We start from the raw sequence: 23,139 nt of genomic DNA, 5'->3' as shown, positions 1-23,139 counted from the left end.
GGCACAGCAGGATCCTGATCGCTGCTGCCTGTCAAACTGAACGATAGCGCTAGCCAGGACGCTGCAACGTCACGGATCGCTAGCGATATCGTTCAGTGTGAAGGTACCTTAAGGACACTGCTCTCTCCTGGTTCTCCTCCTATCTTTCTGACCACTCCTTCAGTGTTCTGTTCTCTGGCTCCACTTCATCTCCTCTTCCTCTCACTGTCTGAGTACCCCAGGGCTCAGTCCTTGGCCCCCTTCTCTTCTCCCTCTACACGGCCCCAATTGGACAGACCATCAGCAGATTTGGCTTTGGTTTTGTCATCCCCTGGCCTTACCCCCGCTGTACTACAGAACACCACTGACTGTCTGTCCGCAGTCTCTGACATCATGTCCGCTCTTTATCTGAAACTCAACCTCTCCAAAACTGAACTTCTTCTGCTCCCGCCTTCTACTAACCTCCCTAAACCTGACATTTCCCTCTTCGTGGGTGGCACCATAATAACACCCCGGCAGCAGGCGCGCTGTCTGGGTGTAATGTTTGACTCAGATCTCTCCTTCACCTCCCACATACAATCTCTTGCCCGCTCGTGCCGCTTACACCTAAAGAACATCTCTAGAATCCATCCTTTTCTCACCATGACGACAACAAAAACCCTCACTGTCGCCCTGATCCACTCCCGCCTGGACTACTGCAACGCTCTATTAATTGGCCTCCCCCTCACTCGACTTTCCCCTCTCCAGTCCATCCTTAATGCGGGAGCCAGGGTCGTCCATCTGGCTAATCGTTACTCAGATGCATCCGCTCTTCGCCAGTCATTACAGGATACAATTGAAAGTACTTGTTCTCACTCACAAAGCTCTCCACAGTGCGGCACCCCCTTACATCTCCTCCCTCATTTCGGTCTATCAGCCTAGCCGACCGCTGCGCTCTGCAAATGACTTTCGGCTAACCTCTGCACTAATCTGTACCTCCCACTCCCGACTCCAAGACTTCTCTCGCGCTGCGCCAATCCTCTGGAATGCTCTACCCCAAGATATTAGGACCATCCACAACTTGCATAGTTTTAGGCGCTCGCTCAAAACACATTTGTTTAGAGCGGCCTATCACACTCAGTAATCAAAGTAATTTCATGTTTGTGTGTGTAGCCCATTCACTATCTCCATCTACCCCCCACCCCCTGAAAATGGCTGGACCATCATTGTAAATACATCATTGTAAATACACACCTGTACTTTGTATCTCCCCCACCTTATTGTAGATTGTAAGCTCTCACGAGCAGGGTCGTCTTATTGCTTTATTGTATTGTTAACCTTGTTACCTTTGACTGTTGTGTTTGAAACTGTTAAACTGTAAAGCGCTGCGGAATATGTTGGCGCTATATAAAGATTATTATTATTATCCATATTTAATGGTTTGTTGACAATCCAGGAGACTTGTGGCTCTTGCTTATATCCAAGAGCAGTCTGCTTTGAAGTTCTGAGCTTGAAGACCACACTTTTATTTATTTTACTCACTTATATAGTGTCATTAATTCCACAGCACTTTATAGACATTATCATCACTGCCCCTATTGGTGCTAACAATCTTGATTCCCTATCAATGTGTGTTTGGAGTGTGGGAGGAAACTCAAACAAACACAGGGAGAACATATAAACTCCTAAAGGTACCTTCACACTAAACGACGCTGCAGCGATCCAGACAACGATCCGGATCGCTGCAGCGTCGCTGTTTGGTCGCTGGAGAGCTGTCACACAGACCGCTCTCCAGCGACCAACGATGCCGGTAACCAGGGTAAACATCGGGTTACTAAGCGCAGGGCCGCGCTTAGTAACCCGATGTTTACCCTGGTTACCATCCTAAAAGTAAAAAAAACAAACGCTTCATACTTACCTTCCGCTGTCTGTCCCTCGGCGCTCTGCTTCTCTGTACTGGCTGTGAGCACAGCGGCCGGAAAGCAGAGAGGTGACGTCACCGCTGTGCTTTCCGGCCGCTGTGCTCACAGTGAGTGCAGGAAAGCACAGCGCCGGGGACAGACAGCGGAGGGTAAGTATGAAGCGTTTGTTTTTTTTTACTTTTAGGATGGTAACCAGGGTAAACATCAGGTTACTAAGCGCGGCCCTGCGCTTAGTAACCCGATGTTTACCCTGGTTACCAGCGAAGACATCGCTGAATCGGCGTCACACACACCGATTCAGCGATGTCAGTGGGAGAGCCAGCGACCAAATAAAGTTCTGGCCTTCTAGCCCCGACCAACGACATCACAGCAGGATTCTGATCGCTGCTGCCTGTCAAACTCAACGATATCGCTAGCCAGGACGCTGCAACGTCACAGATCGCTAGCGATATTGTTTAGTGTGAAGGTACCTTTACCGATGTTGTCCTTAGTCAGATTTGAACCCAGAAATCCGAAGCTGCAGTGCTAACCACTGAGCCACATTGCCCATGAGGTAATTCCCCCCCACTTTTGAAGAACGGCACACCATGCGACACGCAGGTGCAGCTAGCACATGGCACGTCATATCAATCTTTGGGAACAGCAGCACTGAGTTGGTTTCCTCTGCAGGAGGTGTACATCTTAAGGTACCTTCACACACAACGATATCATTAAGGATATCGTTGCAACGTCACGCTTTTTGTGACGTAGCAACGATCCCGCTAACGATCTCGTTATATGTGACAGCGACCAACGATCGGGCCCCTGCTGGGAGATCGTTGGTCGTGGGGAATGATCAGGACCTTTTTTTGGTCGCTGATCACCCGCTGTCATCGCTGGATCGGCGTGTGTGACGCCTATCCAGCGATGTGTTCACTTGTAACCAGGGTAAATATCGGGTTACTAAGCGCAGGGCCGCGCTTAGTAACCCGATATTTACCCTGGTTACCATTGTAAAAGTAAAATAAAAAAAACACTACATACTCACATTCTTATGTCTGTCACGTCCCTCGGCGTCCACAGGGTTAAAACTGCTTTCGGCAGGAGCGCTGCTAATGCACGCGCTGCTGGCGAGAGCTTCCCTTTACTGACTGTCAGTGCCGGCCGTAAAGCAGAGCACAGCGGTGACGTCACCGCTGTTACTGCCGGTGCTGACAGTCAGTAAAGGGAAGCTCTCGCCAGCAGCGCGTGCATTAGCAGCGCTCCTGCCGAAAGCAGTTTTAACCCTGTGGACGCCGAGGGACGTGACAGACATAAGAATGTGAGTATGTACTGTTTTTTTATTTTACTTTTACAATGGTAACCAGGGTAAATATCGGGTTAGTAACCCGATGTTTACCCTGGTTACCCGGGTGCTGCAGGGGGACTTCGGCATCGTTGAAGACAGTTTCAACAATGCCGAAGTCTTTCCCCTGATCGTTGGCCGCTGGAGAGAGCCGTCTGTGTGACAGCTCAACAGCGACCACACAACGATTTACCAACGATCACGGCCAGGTCGTATCGCTGGTCGTGATTGTTGGTAAATCGTTTAGTGTAACGGTACCTTTATTTTAACTGAGGTCTTGAACTGATTAAGCTGGAATTGTCCAGTAATGTACAACCCCTCTAAATATCTACTATATAATTGTCCAAGGGTCACTTCCATCTTTCTGTCTGTCCTTCTGTCTGTCTGTCACAGATATTCATTGGTCGCGGCCTCTGTCTGTCATGGAAATCCAAGTCGCTGATTGGTCGCGGCAAAACAGCCACGACCAATCAGCGACAGACACAGTCCAGAAGAAAATGGCCGCTCCTTACTCCCCGCAGTCAGTGCCCGGCGCCCGCATACTCCCCTCCAGTCACCGCTCACACAGGGTTAATGCCAGTGGTAACGAACCGTAACCACTGCTATTAAACCTGCGTGGCTGCTATATACTGCGTGGCTGCTATATACTACGTGGCCTGTGCTGTATACTACGTGGCTGCTATATACATACATAAATACATATTCTAGAATACCCGATGCGTTAGAATCGGGCCACCATCTAGTAGAATATATTTCTAGAGAAAAAAAAAATCTTATTTTCTCTCTCATGGGGGTAGGACTTTGTTTTTCATATTCTCCCAGGAGATATAGATTTTTTTTTTATTATTTATTTACATATATTGTCCCTTAAAGGGAACCTGTCACCCCGAAAATCGCGGGTGAGGTAAGACCACCGGCATCAGGGACTTATCTGCAGCATTCTGTAATGCTGTAGATAAGCCCCCGATGTTACCTGAAAAAGGAGAAAAAGACGTTAGATTATACTCACCCAGGGGCGGTCCCGCTGCTGGTCAGGTCAGATGGGCGTCTCTGGTCCGCTGCGGCGCCTCCTATCTTCATTACAAGACGTCCTCTTCTGATCTTCAGCCACGGCTCTGGCGCAGGCGTACTTTGCTCTGCTCTCTTGAGGGCAGAGGATAGTACTGCAGTGCGCAGGCGCCGGAAAGGTCAGAGGCCCGGCGCCTGCGCACTGCAGTACTTTGTCTGCCCTCAACAGGGCAGAGCATAGTACGCCTGCGCCGGAGCCGTGGCTGAAGATCAGAAGAGGACGTCTTGTAATGAAGATAGGAGGTGCCGTAGCGGACCAGAGACGCCCATCTGACCTGACCAGCAGCGGGACCGCCCCTGGGTGAGTATAATGTAACGTCTTTTTCTCCTTTTTCAGGTAACATCGGGGGCTTATCTACAGCATTACAGAATGCTGCAGATAAGCCCCTGATGCCGGTGGGCTTACCTCACCCGCGATTTTTGGGGTGACAGGTTCCCTTTAAACAATCATAAGCCCAGAGCTAAATAAGGAAGCAGGCATACAAGGGGACTCACAGGAGGAGCAGAATGGAGCACATAAGATAACACTGCTGGGAGTCGCCAGCCTGGAAGATGCTGCGGCCGGGCAGGACTGAGGACAGAGTAGAGCTGAACAAGTCAGTGACAAGCATACATTGAACAAGGTCACCCTGCATGAACGGATGAATTAAAGAGGTGGTGTGGTGGCTGAGGCCATGTCATACTGCAGGACAATCAGCAGACTGCCCAGGACAGCGGGACACACATCCAAATCTGGGACTGTCCCGCTGTATGTTGGACACTTGGGCACTGCAATGGTTCCTATCTCTCAGTATCTACATCCTCCTCCCTCTGATTCAGTCCCTTCCGAGGCCCATATAACTACATGACTCTCTAAAACAAGAATTACGGTGTGTTGTGGGATGACTGATAGCAAAACCTATACATTATATTCAGTGAGGTCGGACTGTGAAAAGCTAGCAGGAAAGCAGATTTAGTAATAAAGGAAACCCTCTGCACCTTATGAAATATGTACACGTTTCACTTTTAAACATCCTTTTATATAATTTGAACACATCAAATGATTACATGAGTGTGTGTGGGGGAGTTCTGTGCCCTGTGAGCCCCTCTGATCACTAAACCAATGGCTCTCCTCTGAGCACTGTCTGCAGACTTGGATCTCTGGGACAGTGGGCGGAAATTCCAACCCCAGACTTGTATTGGCGCCGGACACAAAAAACATTCATCTGTCCGTATTGTCCGTCCGGATCCACAATTTTTAAACTGAAGGCCATCTGGTGCTAATACAAGTCTATGGGGGGAAAAAACGGATCCGGTGGCGTCATTCGCTGGATCCGTTTTTTTTTTTTTTTGTTTGTTTTTTTTTTATAATTCGATGGATTGTGTCTGACAGCAAAAAACAGGATGTGTGAAAGCAGCCTTAGGCTCCTTTCACACTAGCGTCGGAATCTCCCCGTCGCAATGCGTCGGGGAGAGATTCCGACGCTAGCGTTTGCTGCATTGCACAATGGGTGCAGCGGATGCATTTTTCCGGCGCATCCGCTGCCCCATTGTAAGGTTCGGGGAGGTGGGGCGGAGTTCCGGCCGCGCATGCGCGGTCGGAGAAAGCGGTCCGTCAGGAGAAAAAAAACGTTACATGTAGGGTTTTTTCTCCCGACGGTCCGCCAAAGCACGACGCATCCGTGGCAAGACGGATGCAAAGTGTGGCAATCCGTCGCAAATGCGTCAATAGAAGTCTATGGGGAAAAAACGCATCCTGCAAGCACTTTTGCAGGATGCGTTTTTTCTGCAAAACGACGCATTGTGACGGATTTAAAAAAACGCTAGTGTGAAAGTACCCTTAGAAAGAGCTGTCCTGACTCATTGTCAGAAGAACAGCCAACGAAAGGGCAGGAGTAGATGCCCTTACAAATGAATAATGGCCTAGAGACTGCAAACTAACCAGAGCTGGCTGTGTCTGCCTGAAGACTCACCTGCCACGTATGCTATCAGTGTCATCAGCTGAGCCATGTGCAGCCAGCATCTGTCTCACCCAATTTACATACTGAAACTAGCCACAAGTCAGCCACAGCTATAGTTTATGCCGCATGTAAGCAAAGCAACAGGAAAGGCAAAAAGGAAACAATAGAAGCATTTAAGAGAGAAAAATATTATATTTATAGAATCCAAACCCCAAATAAGACAAACTCAAAATTTTATTTTTCAAAAGAAACAAACACTTTAGAGAAAATAGAAATGGGTTATTTTCTTATGTCAGGATACAATCAGACAGGTCAGAAAAAGTTATTAGTTTTTCTAAGGGTGCGTGCCCACGATCAGGAAGAGTAGCGTTTTGGATGCAGATCACCTGTGCCGTGTTCAAAACGCTGCGTTCTAGTTTAGAAGCACAGTGCATGGGATTTATAGAAATCGCATCCCCACTATGTGTCTATTAGGCCTCTTTCACACATCAGGTTTTTGCCGTGAATTTTGAAAAAAAAAAACGGATCAGGCAAAAATGGCTGCTGAATCTGTTTTTTTTGTCGTAGACTTGTATTAGAGCCAGATTGTGACGGATGGCCACACGTTTCATCCGTTTTTTGCCGGATCTGTTGAAAATTATTTTTCCGGAGGTCGGAGAAAACGTACAGAGGAACTTTTTTTTTTTTGTCTGGCAAAAAAAGCACAGCGATGACTCAGGCGAAAAACGGATGAAACGTGAGGTGAAATGATGAATCTGGCTACCGATTCGCTTTTCATGCATTTTCCATTCTGGGGTCGGTCTCTCTCGGACCCAGTTTTTAAAAAATTCGCCGGATTCTGCATGACGGCGAAAAACTGATGTGTGAAACAGGCCTAATGCCGAGTACACCAATCCACGGTGCGGGTTTACGAGCAGCAGCATGTCAACTATCTGCAGTGGAGATGCTAGTCTCTGCTGCACAGTTTCAGTCATAGCCATTCATTAGAGGCGGTAACTCCGCATGGTTCACTGAACACGCGGCGTCCACATCGCTGATATATCTTCATTGTAGGCACATAGCCTAAAGGACCCAAAACTACAGTATATATACACAATATACTAAAATGTAAATATTTAATGACTAAATCTTACACTTGTACTAGCATAAATAAGATTCGGACTATGGTGACATGTCACAAATGCTGGGTGCCACTCACAACTAATGATAGTGAATGTGGTCGTGCCAGATTCGATTTCTCACAACTTTCAGCCAGCTAATGAAAATATAAGCTCACAATCACTATTACCGAAGATGTAAAGTAGTAGATTGACATTGGGATCTTAAGGAACACGACTAGAAGTGACTTGGGCTTCATTCAGACATCAGCAATTATTCTCAGACAGAAAATACCACCTTTCATCAGCTTTCTCATATTTAAAAAAAAAAAAAAAAAAAAATGTCAGCATTGGCTCTCCTAGGGATCGAGTGACACTGTGATTTAACATGATCCCTACGGTCAATCAGCGCTGGCTTCACTGACCTCTCCTACAGACGTAATTGACATCCGGACAAAGTGAGAGCTGCAGTTTGCTCTGTCACTTTCGATGGATGTCCAAAGGAGAAGGGAGTGCAGCCAGAGCTGATTGTCATGCGATCACTGAAAAAACTAGTGCAGAAACCAGTGCTGTTCCAGCGGAGGTAAGTATAGGTGTTATTACTTTACTGGAATTCAGAAGAAGTTGTCCGAGTATTGGACAACCCCTTTAAAGTGTCTTTTTTTTTTCTTTTACAGGTTTGCTACGTGGCTGAAGAGCAGAAGCTCCGAAGAGTTGAGTTACTTGTAGCTCAGGATCAATTTAAAGACCTATTTTCAACTCACACAAAAAAAATATATACGGTACATGATGACTCACAAAGGCAATTATTTTCATTTTTGGTGAGAGGTTGTTATGAAATCATTAGAGGCAATTCTACACCCTTAGGGGCCAGGGGCCACGCTGGGTGTGTCCTGGAAGTGGTGGAGAAGCAGGCATCTATTACTCACCATGCTGCATTCCTGGTGACCGATTATTCTACTGGTTGTACTAGAATATATGACAGTATATATATATATATATATATATATATATATATATATATATATATATATATGTCACTATATTCCAAAATAACAAGAAAAAAGGATATAGCGGGCACCACATCAATATCTACAACAGGGATCTACCACGTGCACACAGAACACAAAAAATGGACAAGAAAAGGATATGCACACCAGAGGGATCAACCTGGATATTAAACTTTATTATTATGGCTATACAAACAGGGCAAGATACAGTTAGGGCCAGAAATATTTGGACAGTGACAATTTTCGCGAGTTGGGCTCTGCATGCCACCACATTGGATTTGAAATGAAACCTCTACAACAGAATTCAAGTGCAGATTGTAACGTTTAATTTGAAGGGTTGAACAAAAATATCTGATAGAAAATGTAGGAATTGTACACATTTCTTTACAAACACTCCACATTTTAGGAGGTCAAAAGTAATTGGACAAATAAACATAACCCAAACAAAATATTTTTATTTTCAATATTTTGTTGCAAATCCTTTGGAGGCAATCACTGCCTTAAGGCTATATTCACACTTAGCGGTTTTTACCGCGGAACCGCCGCGATTTTGATGCTGCGGGTCCGCAGCAGTTTCCATAGCGTTTACAGTAACATGTAAACCCTATGGAAACCGCAAACCGCTGTGCACATGCTGCGGGAAAAACCGCGCGGGAACGCAGCGGTTTACAACCCGCAGCATGTCACTTCTTTGTGCAGAATCGCTGCGATTCTGCACCCATAGGAATACATTGAACCGCTTACTTCCCGCATGGGGCTGTGCCCACGTTGCGGGAAGTAAGCGGATAATGTGCGGGTGGTACCCGGGGTGGAGGAGAGGAGACTCTCCTCCAGGCCCTGGGAACCATATTTGGGGTTAAAAAATAAAAAATCTGGTTATACTCACCCTCTGATGTCCGGAGCTCCTGGGCGCTGCACGCGGCCGTCCGGTCAGAGTTGCTGTGCGACCAGGACCTGCGGTGACGTCGCGGTCACATGACCGTGACGTCACGAAGGGTCCTTCTCCCACAGCATCTTTGGAACCGGACCGCCGGGTGCAGCGCCCAGGAGATCCGGACATCAGAGGGTGAGTATAACCAATTTTTATTATTTTTAACATTACTATTGATGCTGCATATTGCTGCATATGCAGCATCAATAGTATAGGCGGAAACCCGCAGCGGAAAACGCGGAACAAACCGCGATAAATCTGCAGGGAGAACCGCAGTTGTTTTGCCCTGCAGATTTATCAAATCCGCTGCGGGAGAACCCGCAGGGACCCGACGCAAGGTGTGAACATAGCCTAAGTCTGGAACCCATGGACATCACCAAACGCTGGGTTTCCTCCTTCTTAATGCTTTGCCAGGCCTTTACAGCCGCAGCCTTCAGGTCTTGCTTGTTTGTGGGTCTTTCCGTCTTAAGTCTGGATTTGAGCAAGTGAAATGCATGCTCAATTGGGTTTAGATCTGGAGATTGACTTGGCCATTGCAGAATGTTCCACTTTTTGGCACTCATGAACTCCTGGGTAGCTTTGGCTGTATGCTTGGGGTCATTGTCCATCTGTACTATGAAGCGCCGTCCAATCAACTTTGCAGCATTTGGCTGAATCTGGGATGAAAGTATATCCCGGTACACTTCAGAATTCATCCGGCTACTCTTGTCTGCTCTTATGTCATCAATAAACACAAGTGACCCAGTGCCATTGAAAGCCATGCATGCCCATGCCATCACGTTGCCTCCACCATGTTTTACAGAAGATGTGGTGTGCCTTGGATCATGTGCCGTTCCCTTTCTTCTCCAAACTTTTTTCTTCCCATCATTCTGGTACAGGTTGATCTTTGTCTCATCTGTCCATAGAATACTTTTCCAGAACTGAGCTGGCTTCTTGAGGTGTTTTTCTGCAAATTTAACTCTGGCCTGTCTATTTTTGGTATTGATGAATGGTTTGCATCTAGATGTGAACCCTTTGTATTTACTGTCATGGAGTCTTCTCTTTACTGTTGACTTAGAGACAGATACACCTACTTCACTGAGAGTGTTCTGGACTTCAGTTGATGTTGTGAACGGGTTCTTCTTCACCAAATTAAGTATGCGGCGATCATCCACCACTGTTGTCATCCGTGGACGCCCAGGCCTTTTTGAGTTCCCAAGCTCACCAGTCAATTCCTTTTTTCTCAGAATGTACCCAACTGTTGATTTTGCTACTCCAAGCATGTCTGCTATCTCTCTGATGGATTTTTTCTTTTTTTTCAGCCTCAGGATGTTCTGCTTCACCTCAATTGAGAGTTCCTTTGACCGCATGTTGTCTGCTCACAGCAACAGCTTCCAAATGCAAAACCACACACCTGGAATCCACCCCTGACCTTTTAACTACTTCATTGATTACAGGTTAACGAGGGAGACGCCTTCAGAGTTAATTGCAGCCCTTAGAGTCCATTGTCCAATTACTTTTGGTCCCTTGAAAAAGAGGACGCTATGCATTACAGAGCTATGATTCCTAAACCCTTTCTCCGATTTGGATGTGGAAACTATCATATTGCAGCTGGGAGTGTGCACTTTCAGCCCATATTATATATATATAATTGTATTTCTGAACATGTTTTTGTAAACAGCTAAAATAACAAAACTTGTGTCACTGTCCAAATATTTCTGGCCCTAACTGTAAATTTAAAAACCAGAAAGGCTAAATAGCCCAGACATGGTCACCCCAAACGGACAGGAAAATACATTAATGGTAGTGCTTACATATAGAGAGATACATGGTATAAACAGGTTAGGTACAGGCATCCAAATATATATCTTCTTGACTAAATATCAAAGCACTATACAGTATGCTGCCAGCTGACCCAATATATACCATTAATAGTATCACACAGGTTTTACTGCAAGGACATGGGAAATATGACAATAAATATCCTGTTCACAAAGTACAACACCCATGCATCCTGCCAACCCTATATTATACACAATTGAAGTGCATTACCAAAAACGCCACCTGGTATCTGATAACAGAAAGTCCTACTGACCCCAGCCGTCATACAAATAGTGCCAAGCCTAAACAAAGTATCCTGGCTAATACAACTAGCCCTCTATGAACGGCCGGCGTATAAAATCGATGATAGCGGTCAGATTTGCAAGTGCAATAACGCATTACCAGGTGTAGTCCGTAGGGGAACCACAGCCCCACGCATATCGACGCTGCTAGTGCGTCTTCCTCAGGGGAAACATTTTCCCTTGTCCTGCATTAGGAGAAACCCAGGGCCAACCGCATCAGCATATGGTCTCACAAGGGGTCTGAGGATCTCATCTCGGGACCTAATGGCAGTCAGGCTACCTCTGGCGAGCACATGGAGGGCTGTGCGGCCCTCCAAAGAAATGCCACCCAACACCATTATTGACCCACTGCCAAACCAGTCATGCTGAAGGATGTTGCAGGCAGCAGATCGCTCTCCACGGTGTCTCCAGACTTTGTCACGTCTGTCACATGTGCTCAGCGTGAACCTGCTTTCATCTGTGAAGAGCACAGGGCGCCAGTGGCGAATCTGACAATCCTGGTGTCAGGTGACAAATGCCAAGCGTCCTGCACGGTGTTGGGCTGTGAGCACAACCTCCATCTGTGGACGTCGGGCACTCAGACCATCCTCACACAGTCGGTTTCTAACCGTTTGTGCAGACAAATGCACATTGGTGGCCTGCTGGAGGCCATTTGGCAGGGCTCTGATGGTGCTCCTCCTGTTCCTCCTTGCACAAAGGCTGAGGTAGCGGTCCTGATGCTGGGTTGTTGCCCTCCTATGGCCCTCTCCACGTCTCCTGGTGTACTGGCCTGTCTCCTGGTAGCGCATCCAGCCTCTGGACACTACGCTGACAGACACAGCAAACTTTCTTGCCACAGCTTGCATTGATGTGCCATCCTGGATGAGCTGCACTACCTGAGCTACTTGTGTGGGTTGCAGAGTCCGTCTCATGCTACCACGAGTGTGAAAGCACAACCAACATTCAAAGTGACCAAAACATCAGCCAGAAAGCATTGTTGCTGAGATGTGGTCTGTGGTCCCACACCTGCAGAATCACTCCTTTATTGAGTGTGTCTTGATAATTGCCAATAAGTTCCATCTGTTGTCTATTCCATTTGCACAGCAGCATGTGAAATTGATTGTCAAACAGTGTTGCTTCCTAAGGCCGGCGTCACACACAGCGTAAAACAATACGGTCCGTATATTACGGCCGTAATACGCTGAAAAGTCCCGAAAAAAGTGGTCCGTAGCTCCTCCGTAGGCAGGGTGTGTCAGCGTTTTTTGCGCATGGCATCCTCCGTATGTAATCCGTATGGCATCCGTACTGCGTGGTTTTCTTGCAGGCTAGCAAAACCAACATACCGCTATAGAAGTGATCCATGTGTCCCAAAAAGAAAAGAAAATATATATATATACTGTCTAATATATATATATATATATATATATATATATATATATATATGTCAGTAGACACATATATTAGAGAGAAAAGCCGGTAATTCAGTGCGGTGTACAGTAAAATCACACTGACAGCTTACAGTAGAATAGGTAGAATAAATGTGTACACATAGAATAGGTATATATATACAGTGGGGCAAAAAAGTATTTAGTCAGTCAGCAATAGTGCAAGTTCCACCACTTAAAAAGATGAGAGGCGTCTGTAATTTACATCGTAGGTAGACCTCAACTATGGGAGACAAACTGAGAAAAAAAAATCCAGAAAATCACATTGTCTGTTTTTTTAACATTTTATTTGCATATTATGGTGGAAAATAAGTACCGTATATACTCGAGTATAAGCCGACCCGAGTATAAGCCGACCCCCCTAATTTTGCCACAAAAAACTGGGAAAACTTATTGACTCGAGTATAAGCCTAGGGTGGAAATGCAGCATTTACCGGTGAATTTCAAAAATAAAAATAGATCATTATTTCCCCATAGCTGTGCCATATAGTGCTCTGCACCGTTCATATTTCCCCATAGGTGTGAACCATATAGTGCTCTGCACCGTTCATTGTGCCCCCTAGCTGTGCCATATACGGTGCTCTGCACCGTTCACTGTGCCCCATAGATGTGCCATATACGGTGCTCTGCACCGTTCACTGTGCCCCATAGCTGTGCCATATACGGTGCTCTGCACCGTTCACTGTGCCCCATAGCTGTGCTGTGCCATATACGGTGCTCTGCACCGTTCACTGTGCCCCATAGCTGTGCCATATACGGTGCTCTGCACCGTTCACTGTGCCCCATAGCTGTGCTGTGCCATATACGGTGCTCTGCACCGTTCACTGTGCCCCATACATAGCTGTGCTGTGCCATATACGGTGCTCTGCACCGTTCACTGTGCCCCATACATAGCTGTGCTGTGCCATATACGGTGCTCTGCACCGTTCACTGTGCCCCATAGCTGTGCTGTGCCATATACGGTGCTCTGCACCGTTCACTGTGCCCCATAGCTGTGCTGTGCCATAGACGGTGCTCTGCACCGTTCACTGTGCCCCATACATAGCTGTGCTGTGCCATATACGGTGCTCTGCACCGTTCACTGTGCCCCATACATAGCTGTGCTGTGCCATATACGGTGCTCTGCACCGTTCACTGTGCCCCATACATAGCTGTGCTGTGCCATATACGGTGCTCTGCACCGTTCACTGTGCCCCATACATAGCTGTGCTGTGCCATATACGGTGCTCTGCACCGTTCACTGTGCCCCATAGCTGTGCTGTGCCATATACGGTGCTCTGCACCGTTCACTGTGCCCCATACATAGCTGTGCTGTGCCATATACGGTGCTCTGCACCGTTCACTGTGCCCCATACATAGCTGTGCTGTGCCATATACGGTGCTCTGCACCGTTCACTGTGCCCCATACATAGCTGTGCTGTGCCATATACGGTGCTCTGCACCGTTCACTGTGCCCCATAGCTGTGCTGTGCCATATACGGTGCTCTGCACCGTTCACTGTGCCCCATAGCTGTGCTGTGCCATATACGGTGCTCTGCACCGTTCATTGTGCCCCATAGATGTTCCACATAAATTTGTGCCGCCGCTGCCGCAATAAAGAAAAAAAAACACATACTCACCTCCCTTGATTGCAGCTCCCGGCGTCTCGTTCCGGCGCCTCCATCTTCCCGGCGTCTCTGCTCTGACTGATCAGGCAGAGGGCGCCGCGCACACTATATGCGTCATCGCGCCCTCTGCCTGATCAGTCAGAGAGCAGAGACGCCGGGAAGATGGAGGCGCCGGCCGGGAAGATGGATCGGCGCCCGGCGGCTGGAACGAGGACAGGTGAATATAACATACTCACCTAGTCCTGGCGATCCTCGCGCTGTCCCCTCCTGTCTTCGGTGCCGCAGTTTCTTCCTCTATCAGCGGTCACCGGCACCGCTGATTAGAGAAATGAATAAGCGGCTCCGCCCCTATGGGAGGTGGAGCCGCTTATTCATTTCTGTAATGAGCGGTCCCACGTGACCGCTGAAGAGAGGAAGAAACTGCAGCGCCGAAGCCCGTGGGACGGCAGGGACAGCGCGAGGATCGCTGGGACTAGGTAAGTATGCCTCAGCGCCCTCAGCCCCTCACCTGCCGACCCCACCGCTTCCGTGACTCGAGTATAAGCCGAGGGGGGCACTTTCAGCCCAAAAATTTGGGCTGAAAATCTCGGCTTATACTCGAGTATATACGGTATTTGGTCAGAAACAAAATTTCATCTCAATACTTTGTAATATATCCTTTGTTGGCAATGACAGAGGTCAAACGTTTTCTGTAAGTCTTCACAAGGTTGCCACACACTGTTGTTGGTATGTTGGCCCATTCCTCCATGCAGATCTCCTCTAGAGCAGTAATGTTTTTGGCTTTTCGCTTGGCAACACGGACTTTCAACTCCCTCCAAAGGTTTTCTATAGGGTTGAGATCTGGAGACTGGCTAGGCCACGCCAGGACCTTGAAATGCTTCTTACGAAGCCACTCCTTCGTTGCCCTGGCGGTGTGCTTTGGATCATTGTCATGTTGAAAGACCCAGCCACGTTTCATCTTCAATGCCCTTGCTGATGGAAGGAGGTTTGCACTCAAAATCTCACGATACATGGCCCCATTCATTCTTTCATGTACCCGGATCAGTCGTCCTGGCCCCTTTGCAGAGAAACAGCCCCAAAGCATGATGTTTCCACCACCATGCTTTACAGTAGGTATGGTGTTTGATGGATGCAACTCAGTATTCTTTTTCCTCCAAACACGACAAGTTGTGTTTCTACCAAACAGTTCCAGTTTGGTTTCATCAGACCATAGGACATTCTCCCAAAACTCTTCTGGATCATCCAAATGCTCTCTAGCAAACTTCAGACGGGCCCGGACATGTACTGGCTTAAGCAGTGGAACACGTCTGGCACTGCAGGATCTGAGTCCATGGTGGCGTAGTGTGTTACTTATGGTAGGCCTTGTTACATTGGTCCCAGCTCTCTGCAGTTCATTCACTAGGTCCCCCCGCGTGGTTCTGGGATTTTTGCTCACCGTTCTTGTGATCATTCTGAACCCACGGGGTGGGATTTTGCGTGGAGCCCCAGATTGAGGGAGATTATCAGTGGTCTTGTATGTCTTCCATTTTCTAATTATTGCTCCCACTGTTGATTTCTTCACTCCAAGCTGGTTGGCTATTGCAGATTCAGTCTTCCCAGCCTGGTGCAGGGCTACAATTTTGTTTCTGGTGTCCTTTGACAGCTCTTTGGTCTTCACCATAGTGGAGTTTGGAGTCAGACTGTTTGAGGGTGTGCACAGGTGTCTTTTTATACTGATAAGTTTAAACAGGTGCCATTACTACAGGTAATGAGTGGAGGAAAGAGGAGACTCTTTAAGAAGAAGTTACAGGTCTGTGAGAGCCAGAAATCTTGATTGTTTGTTTCTGACCAAATACTTATTTTCCACCATAATATGCAAATAAAATGATAAAAAAACAGACAATGTGATTTTCTGGATTTTTTTTTCTCAGTTTGTCTCCCATAGTTGAGGTCTACCTATGATGTAAATTACAGACGCCTCTCATCTTTTTAAGTGGTGGAACTTGCACTATTGCTCACTGACTAAATACTTTTTTGCCCCACTGTGTGTGTGTGTGTGTGTGTGTGTGTGTGTATGTGTATATATATGTGTATATATATATATATATATATATATATATATATATATATATATATATATATATATATATATATATATATATATATATATATATATATATATTTATTGTCAGTGAGACACATATATGTATATATATTAATATTTATTCCAGCGCTAGACAGCTTGAAAGCCGGTAATTCAATTACCGGCTTTTTCCTTCTCCTTCCTAAAACCCGACATGATTTGAGACATGGTTTACATACAGTAAACCATGTCTTCTCTCCATTTTTTTTGCAGATTCCACACTACTAATGTCAGTAGTGTGTATCTGCAAAATTTGGCCGTTCTAGCTCTTAAAATAAAGGGTTAAATGGCGGAAAAAATTGGCGTGGGCTCCCGCGCAATTTTCTCCGCCAGAGTAGTAAAGCCAGTGACTGAGGGCAGATATTAATAGCCTGGAGAGGGTCCACGGTTATTGGCCCCCCCCTGGCTAAAAATATCTGCCCCCAGCCACCCCAGAAAAGGCACATCTGGAAGATGCGCCTATTCTGGCACTTGGCCACTCTCTTCCCATTCCCGTGTAGCGGTGGGATATGGGGTAATGAAGGGTTAATGCCACCTTGCTATTGTAAGGTGACATTAAGCCTAATTAATAATGGAGAGGCGTCAATTATGACACCTATCCATTATTAATCCAATACTAGTAAAGGGTTAAATAAAACACAAACACATTTTTTAAAATTATTTTAATGAAATAAAAACAATGGTTGTTGCAGTATTTTATTCAACGCCCAATCCAGTCACTGAAGACCCTCGTTCTGTGAGTAAAAAAACATAATAAACCAACAATATACTTACCCTCCGCAGATCTGTAACGTCCAACGATGTAAATCCTTCTGAAGGGGTTAAAACATTTTGCAGCAAGGAGCTGTGCTAATGCAGGCTGCTCCTCGCTGCAAAACCCCAGGGAATGAGGCTAAAAATAGATCAATGATCTATATTTAGCTTCATTTGCGGTGAGGCGCCCTCTGCTGGCTGTTCATAGATCGTGGGAAATTACCTAGAAAGCCTTTTCGTTGTAGCTGTAGGCAGCAGGCCCTGGTATGTATGTTCTCTAAACGGAGAGGTGACAAATAAAAGGTATACAGAACAGGAAAGGTTGTGCTTCTTACAATGGCCATTAAACTGTGCACACACAATGGCATGCTGTGCAAACTGAGGAGGCAAAAATACTGGTATCGGAGGTGTCCGTGAGTTGGGACAGCTATCAATGGCTAACAGAAAAAAAGGCATAAGGCCCCTTCACATTTAGCGACGCTGCAGTGATACCGACAATGATCCGGATCGCTGGATCGAAAAAAAACAAACACTACATACTTACCTACCGCTGTCTGTCCCCGGCGCTCTGCTTCTCTGCACTCCTCCTGCTCTGGCTGTGAGCACAGCGGCCGGAAAGCAGAGCGGTGACGTCACCGCTCTGCTTTCCGGCTGACCGACGCTCACAGCCAGTACAGAGAAGCACAGCGCCGGGGACAGACAGCTGTAGGTAAGTATGTAGTGTTTGTTTTTTTTACTTTTACGCTGGTAACCAGGGTAAACATCGGGTTACTAAGCGTGGCCCTGCGCTTAGTTACCCGATGTTTACCCTGGTTACCAGTGAAGACATCGCTGGATCGGTGTCACACACGCCAATCCAGCGATGTCCACGGGAGAGCCAGCGACGAAATAAAGTTCTGGACTTTGTTCAGCGACCAACGATCTCCCAGCAGGGGCCTGATCGTTGGTCGCTGACACACATAACGATTTCCTTAACGATATCGTTGCTACGTCACAAAAAGCAACAATATCGTTAACGATATCGTTATGTGTGAAGGTACCTTAAGTCTCAGAGAGGAGTCAATGGGAAACACTGAGAAGTAAAGGCTCCCCCATACTCAGACTAATGTTGGCCAAGCCAGCCAATATCCATTGATTTGGTCTAATATACCGTATATATAGGGGCACCCACATGGATATGTCATTAGGAGAGATTTCGATCGCATGTGTTTAATTTTGGACGGTCGATCGTATTGGTCTCCTGGAGATAAGTTGCTAGTTGACATGTCAGTCGGCAGCTTTCTCTGTATATGGTGGGGGGTGGGGGAGTTCGGCTGACAGCATCTTTCAGTCCACAGTCATCTGTGTACAGCTAGCTTTAGTAAGTCAATGAGCAAACTGCCCATACTTAAAGAGAACCTGTCACCAGAAAATAAACACTATTAACCTTCAGATAAGGGTTTAATCTACTGGTTAATGGCTTTACTAACCTGACCGGCACTTAGCCAAACATTATATAGGCAGGACTATAGCGTTTTCTGGAGAGAGGTTCCCTTTAAAGCAACTCACATAAGAATTTTGAAGGGACATCTAGTTTATAAAAACATCAAATACCCAATTCAGGATTAATAAATGTATATTTCCCTTTATGACAGTCATCTAATAGCTGATGCAGACAAGGGGTCAGAGAAAGTGTTGAAACTGGATGTAACAGTGTGGTGGCAGTGATTGGTGTGAGAATACTGAATGGAGGGATTGTGGGAACCTCTGGATCTTGGTATATGGCCTCTGTGTGATTTCTGTGGAAAAGCTTTGGCTGTCATTATACTAGTAATGGGGGCTCTGTGTTCCGCTACTGTGAGCTAGGGCGGGAGCTGGTTGTTGCTCCTGGCCCTCTCTAAAAGCTAAATGTGGTCTTTGAGGCCAGAAAGGTGGGGGACCACTAACGTAGACAATGAGCACAAAAGAATGTGTATTACTTTGGAGGAGCCGTAATGCATTCTCTTGGGGTGGCGCTGTAAGGGAAAGTTACCGTAACATTTATCTGGTTCCCCCATAGATTACATGTGATCACTGGGGTTCTCACCAAAACAATAACATATTTACATTTCCTTTTCTCATAATGGACTAAAAGCAAAAGTGTAATCTGGAATTAATATATCGATTTGTGACCCTAACAAAAATGTATATGCAAAGTGTATGACTCCATTAAACCCATCAGGGCAACTCTACATATTTACCAAGTATTATAGCTGTATTGGGCTTAGATCAGAGATTGTCACAACTTCTTGAAGTAAATGCTTGGCCCAGATAAATTAACAAAAACAAAACTATACTCGCCCAATCAGCAATGACATCACTGTCCCCGCCTGCGTCCGAATTAAACATGAAGTCGGGGCTGCAGCTGATCTTTGACTTCTTCATGATCAGTCCGTACGAAGGCAAGTTTTGAAGCCACATACAATTAGCCTGGGGGCATCGCAATATGGAACGGGTATCAATTTTACTGTTCTACAACCTACACAGGCATATCACTACAACGCCCGTTGCCCCCATGTAAAAGGGTTTGTGGAAAGTTTGGAAGTTATCCCTCTATCCCATATATACAGAGATAACTTTCTGGTCACTGTGGCTGACTGCTGGGACCCCGAAAGTCCAGAGAACAGGACTTTGAAGACCTATCCCCCCCTTTTGAATGGAGCTGAAGGTTACATCCCCAGTGATCTAGACGGTATCGCCTAAGGGTACTTTCACACTGGCGTTTTTTTTAATACGTCGCAATGCGTCGTTTAGGGGGAAAAACGCATCCTGCAAAGTTGTTTGCAGGATGCGTTTTTGCCCCATAGAGTAACATTACCGACGCATTGCGACGTATTAAACACACGTCACAACCGTCGTGCGACGGTTGCGCCGTGTTGTGGCGGACCGCTGGGAGCAAAAAACGTTAAATGTAACGTTTTTTTGCTCCAGACGGACCGCTTTTTCCAACCGCGCATGCGCGGCCGGAACTCCGCCCCCTCCTCCCCGCACCTCACAATGGGGCAGCGGATGCGCCGGAGAAATGCATCCGCTGCACCCGTTGTGCGGCGCTAACAACGCTAGCGTCGGAATCTCGGCCCGACGCAATGCGACGGGCCGAATTCCGACGCTAGTGTGAAAGTAACCAAACCGTGGAGAGGAAATAACTTCCAAACTAAGCACAAACCCTTAAAAGGTGTTATGCACAACAACCCCTTTTCATAGGTCCCATTAAGGACACAAGGAAATGATGCTTTTTGGGGCTCTGACATCCTAGGTAATGTAAAACTCCTCAGGATCTACAGTAGAACATCAGCACTGGTTTTTGCCTTAAGTGCTTGTTTAAAGGGCTGTCAGCACATAATGACTGTTCAAACCAAGTACAGGCGCTCAGCACATCATGGCGTGGCCAAACATTTAGATATATTTTCCACCTGCTTGTTTTCCCCTGTCTTCGATTGACAGCTCTGGCTTCAGAGCTAGAGAAGGGAGGAGATAGATGGAAAACAAGCAGGTGAGAGGATGGATATAAATGATTGACCCGCCATAATGCACCAAGCTCCTGTACTGGGTTTGACAGTCCGTCTGTGTAGACAGAGTCCCTTTAATAAGATTGTGCAACCAGGACATCTGGTCTCTGAAGCAGTTTTTGACATGAGGATGGAAGTGTTGTAAAGCACTTAAGAGGAAGTTACAATTATAATTGTACAAATGAGGTCAGTTTTACAAAAAAGTGTCCGAAAAGCATTTCACTTCCAAGAACTGCGCTGTCACAAGCGACAGTCTACAAAAAAAAAAAAAAACATCACTGCAAATAGAGATTTAACAGGAAGAAAAATTAGGTAAATTTACTACATGTAACCCTGTGATGTACTACAGGCACAGCTGAGCAGTAGTAACCAAATATATCACATATCATTAGCGTCCTACCCCCAGGGACAATACCTTTGCAGCGTACTCGTCATGCTTGGTCAGCTCTGCCAAAAATATTTACTTTATGCTCAACCTAATGAAGAAGTCCTGGAATTGTTTGATAATTAGTCAAAGTTGTCAGTCACATTCCAGCAGCAGAGATCCCAGCAGCCCGCGCCGTGTAGGCCTGTCTTTATTAGGTTTCTGCACTGCTTCTGTACAGCAAAGAGCTCAAAACTCACATCTATTGCACAGCGCTAACACTTAACCAGTAGAAAAAGCCCCCAACAATATTACAAGACCGCCGGACAAACTGCAACGAGAAAGGAACTCAAAAAAAAAAATACCTTGAGATAAAAAGATAAAGACAAAACTGTAAGCACGGCAAGACAGACACGCAAAATATGAGAGAGAGGGTACGTCTCCCGGCCAGCGCCACAAGCCAAGGGTTGTCCCCTCCGGGCCGGCACCACAAGCCAAGGGTTGTCCCCTCCGGGCCGGCACCACAAGCCAAGGGTTGTCCCCTCCGGGCCGGCACCACAAGCCAAGGGTTGTCCCCTCCGGGCCGGCACCACAAGCCAAGGGTTGTCCCCTCCGGGCCGGCACCACAAGCCAAGGGTTGTCCCCTCCGGGCCGGCACCACAAGCCAAGGGTTGTCCCCTCCGGGCCGGCACCACAAGCCAAGGGTTGTCCCCTCCGGGCCGGCACCACAAGCCAAGGGTTGTCCCCTCCGGGCCGGCACCACAAGCCAAGGGTTGTCCCCTCCGGGCCGGCACCACAAGCCAAGGGTTGTCCCCTCCGGGCCGGCACCACAAGCCAAGGGTTGTCCCCTCCGGGCCGGCACCACAAGCCAAGGGTTGTCCCCTCCGGGCCGGCACCACAAGCCAAGGGTTGTCCCCTCCGGGCCGGCACCACAAGCCAAGGGTTGTCCCCTCCGGGCCGGCACCACAAGCCAAGGGTTGTCCCCTCCGGGCCGGCACAACAAGCCAAGGGTTGTCCCCTCCAAGAAGGCAGAACAAGCCACTGGTTGTCCCCTTGAGCCGGCACAAGCCAAGGGGGGTCCCCTCCAGGAAGGCAGCATAAGCCAAGGGGTGTCCCCTCTGGGCCAGCACCACAAGCCAAGAGGAGGGCAACACAAGCCAAGGGGGGCGGGGGCCAAGACGGGCACATACAAGTCAGGTGCCACATGCAAATGGTGGTGGCAGAGCAGGTGGCTTTGGCAGTGGCATGCAGTGGGAGCGTGGACTCACAGCACCTCTGGGTACCAGGCAGATAACAGGCTCTCACCTTCGGTGTGGCTGCGGGCTGTGTGCAGGGTTAGCAGGGTGAGGAGCAGGCTGTAGACGCCGGTACAGGGCGGGCGGCTGCTCCGGTCCTCTCGCACGTAGCCCATGTTATGACCGTGGTCTCTCCGTGTGTGGCCGCAGCAGCTGCACTGTTCCGGGGGTGGAGGGCAGGCGGCCGGGATCCGAGCCATGCTGGCTGTGGGTACTGGCTTCTCCTAGGAAAACAGCATGTGAGTCCAATCCGCGCTCCTGTGCGTCCAGCCCCTGGTCCCAGGGTGGCAGAGTCCCAGCAGCAGTCCGCTGTACGGTGCAGTCCCTCAGTCCCAGGTGCAGCCTCTACAACTCGGCGCCTACTCTCACCTCTGCACTACTCCACCAGAGCAGTAGAGAACGCGGGGCAAGAGCGTCAACCTCTGTTTTCATTTCCTCACTCTCGTTAGACAGCCTGCTGCTAGTAGACACTTCCGCTTCCTGTGCCCTGTTACCGCCTCTCGACGTACCGCAGTGTCTACAGCGACCCCTAGTGTGCAGCTTCGTAACCTCCTGCTGCTCTGCATGAGTATGCTCATATCAATGTGTGCACATCAGCATAACAAACACATGCAGACCTGTGTACCGCTCATGTGACACAGCAGCAGCGTGTACCGTTCATGTGACAGCAGCAGTGTGTTACCTGTCATGTGACA

The 23,139-nt window shown here is 47.6% G+C and overlaps 1 protein-coding gene across 5 annotated transcripts in view; it reads right to left on the bottom strand.

The window, feature by feature from the left end:
* The window catches only part of TMEM131 (transmembrane protein 131), a 250,062-nt gene extending 227,134 nt beyond the window's left edge, over positions 1 to 22,928 (bottom strand). For 3 of the 5 annotated variants that reach the window (XM_069757818.1, XM_069757819.1, XM_069757820.1), the window contains exon 1: positions 22,455 to 22,925. In XM_069757818.1, coding sequence (XP_069613919.1) covers positions 22,455 to 22,644 — 190 coding nt within the window. In that variant the 5' untranslated portion in view covers positions 22,645 to 22,925. Of the gene's footprint in view, positions 1 to 22,454 lie in introns of all 5 variants that reach the window. The other 2 variants (XM_069757822.1, XM_069757821.1) reach the window with 2 other exon arrangements.
* Positions 22,929 to 23,139: the final 211 nt, after the last annotated feature.

Source organism: Ranitomeya imitator, chromosome 3, assembly GCF_032444005.1.
Source record: "Ranitomeya imitator isolate aRanImi1 chromosome 3, aRanImi1.pri, whole genome shotgun sequence".
Taxonomy (NCBI): domain Eukaryota; kingdom Metazoa; phylum Chordata; class Amphibia; order Anura; family Dendrobatidae; genus Ranitomeya; species Ranitomeya imitator.
The sequence above is the reverse complement of the archived record's forward strand: the minus strand, read 5'-3'. Positions and strand labels throughout refer to the sequence as shown.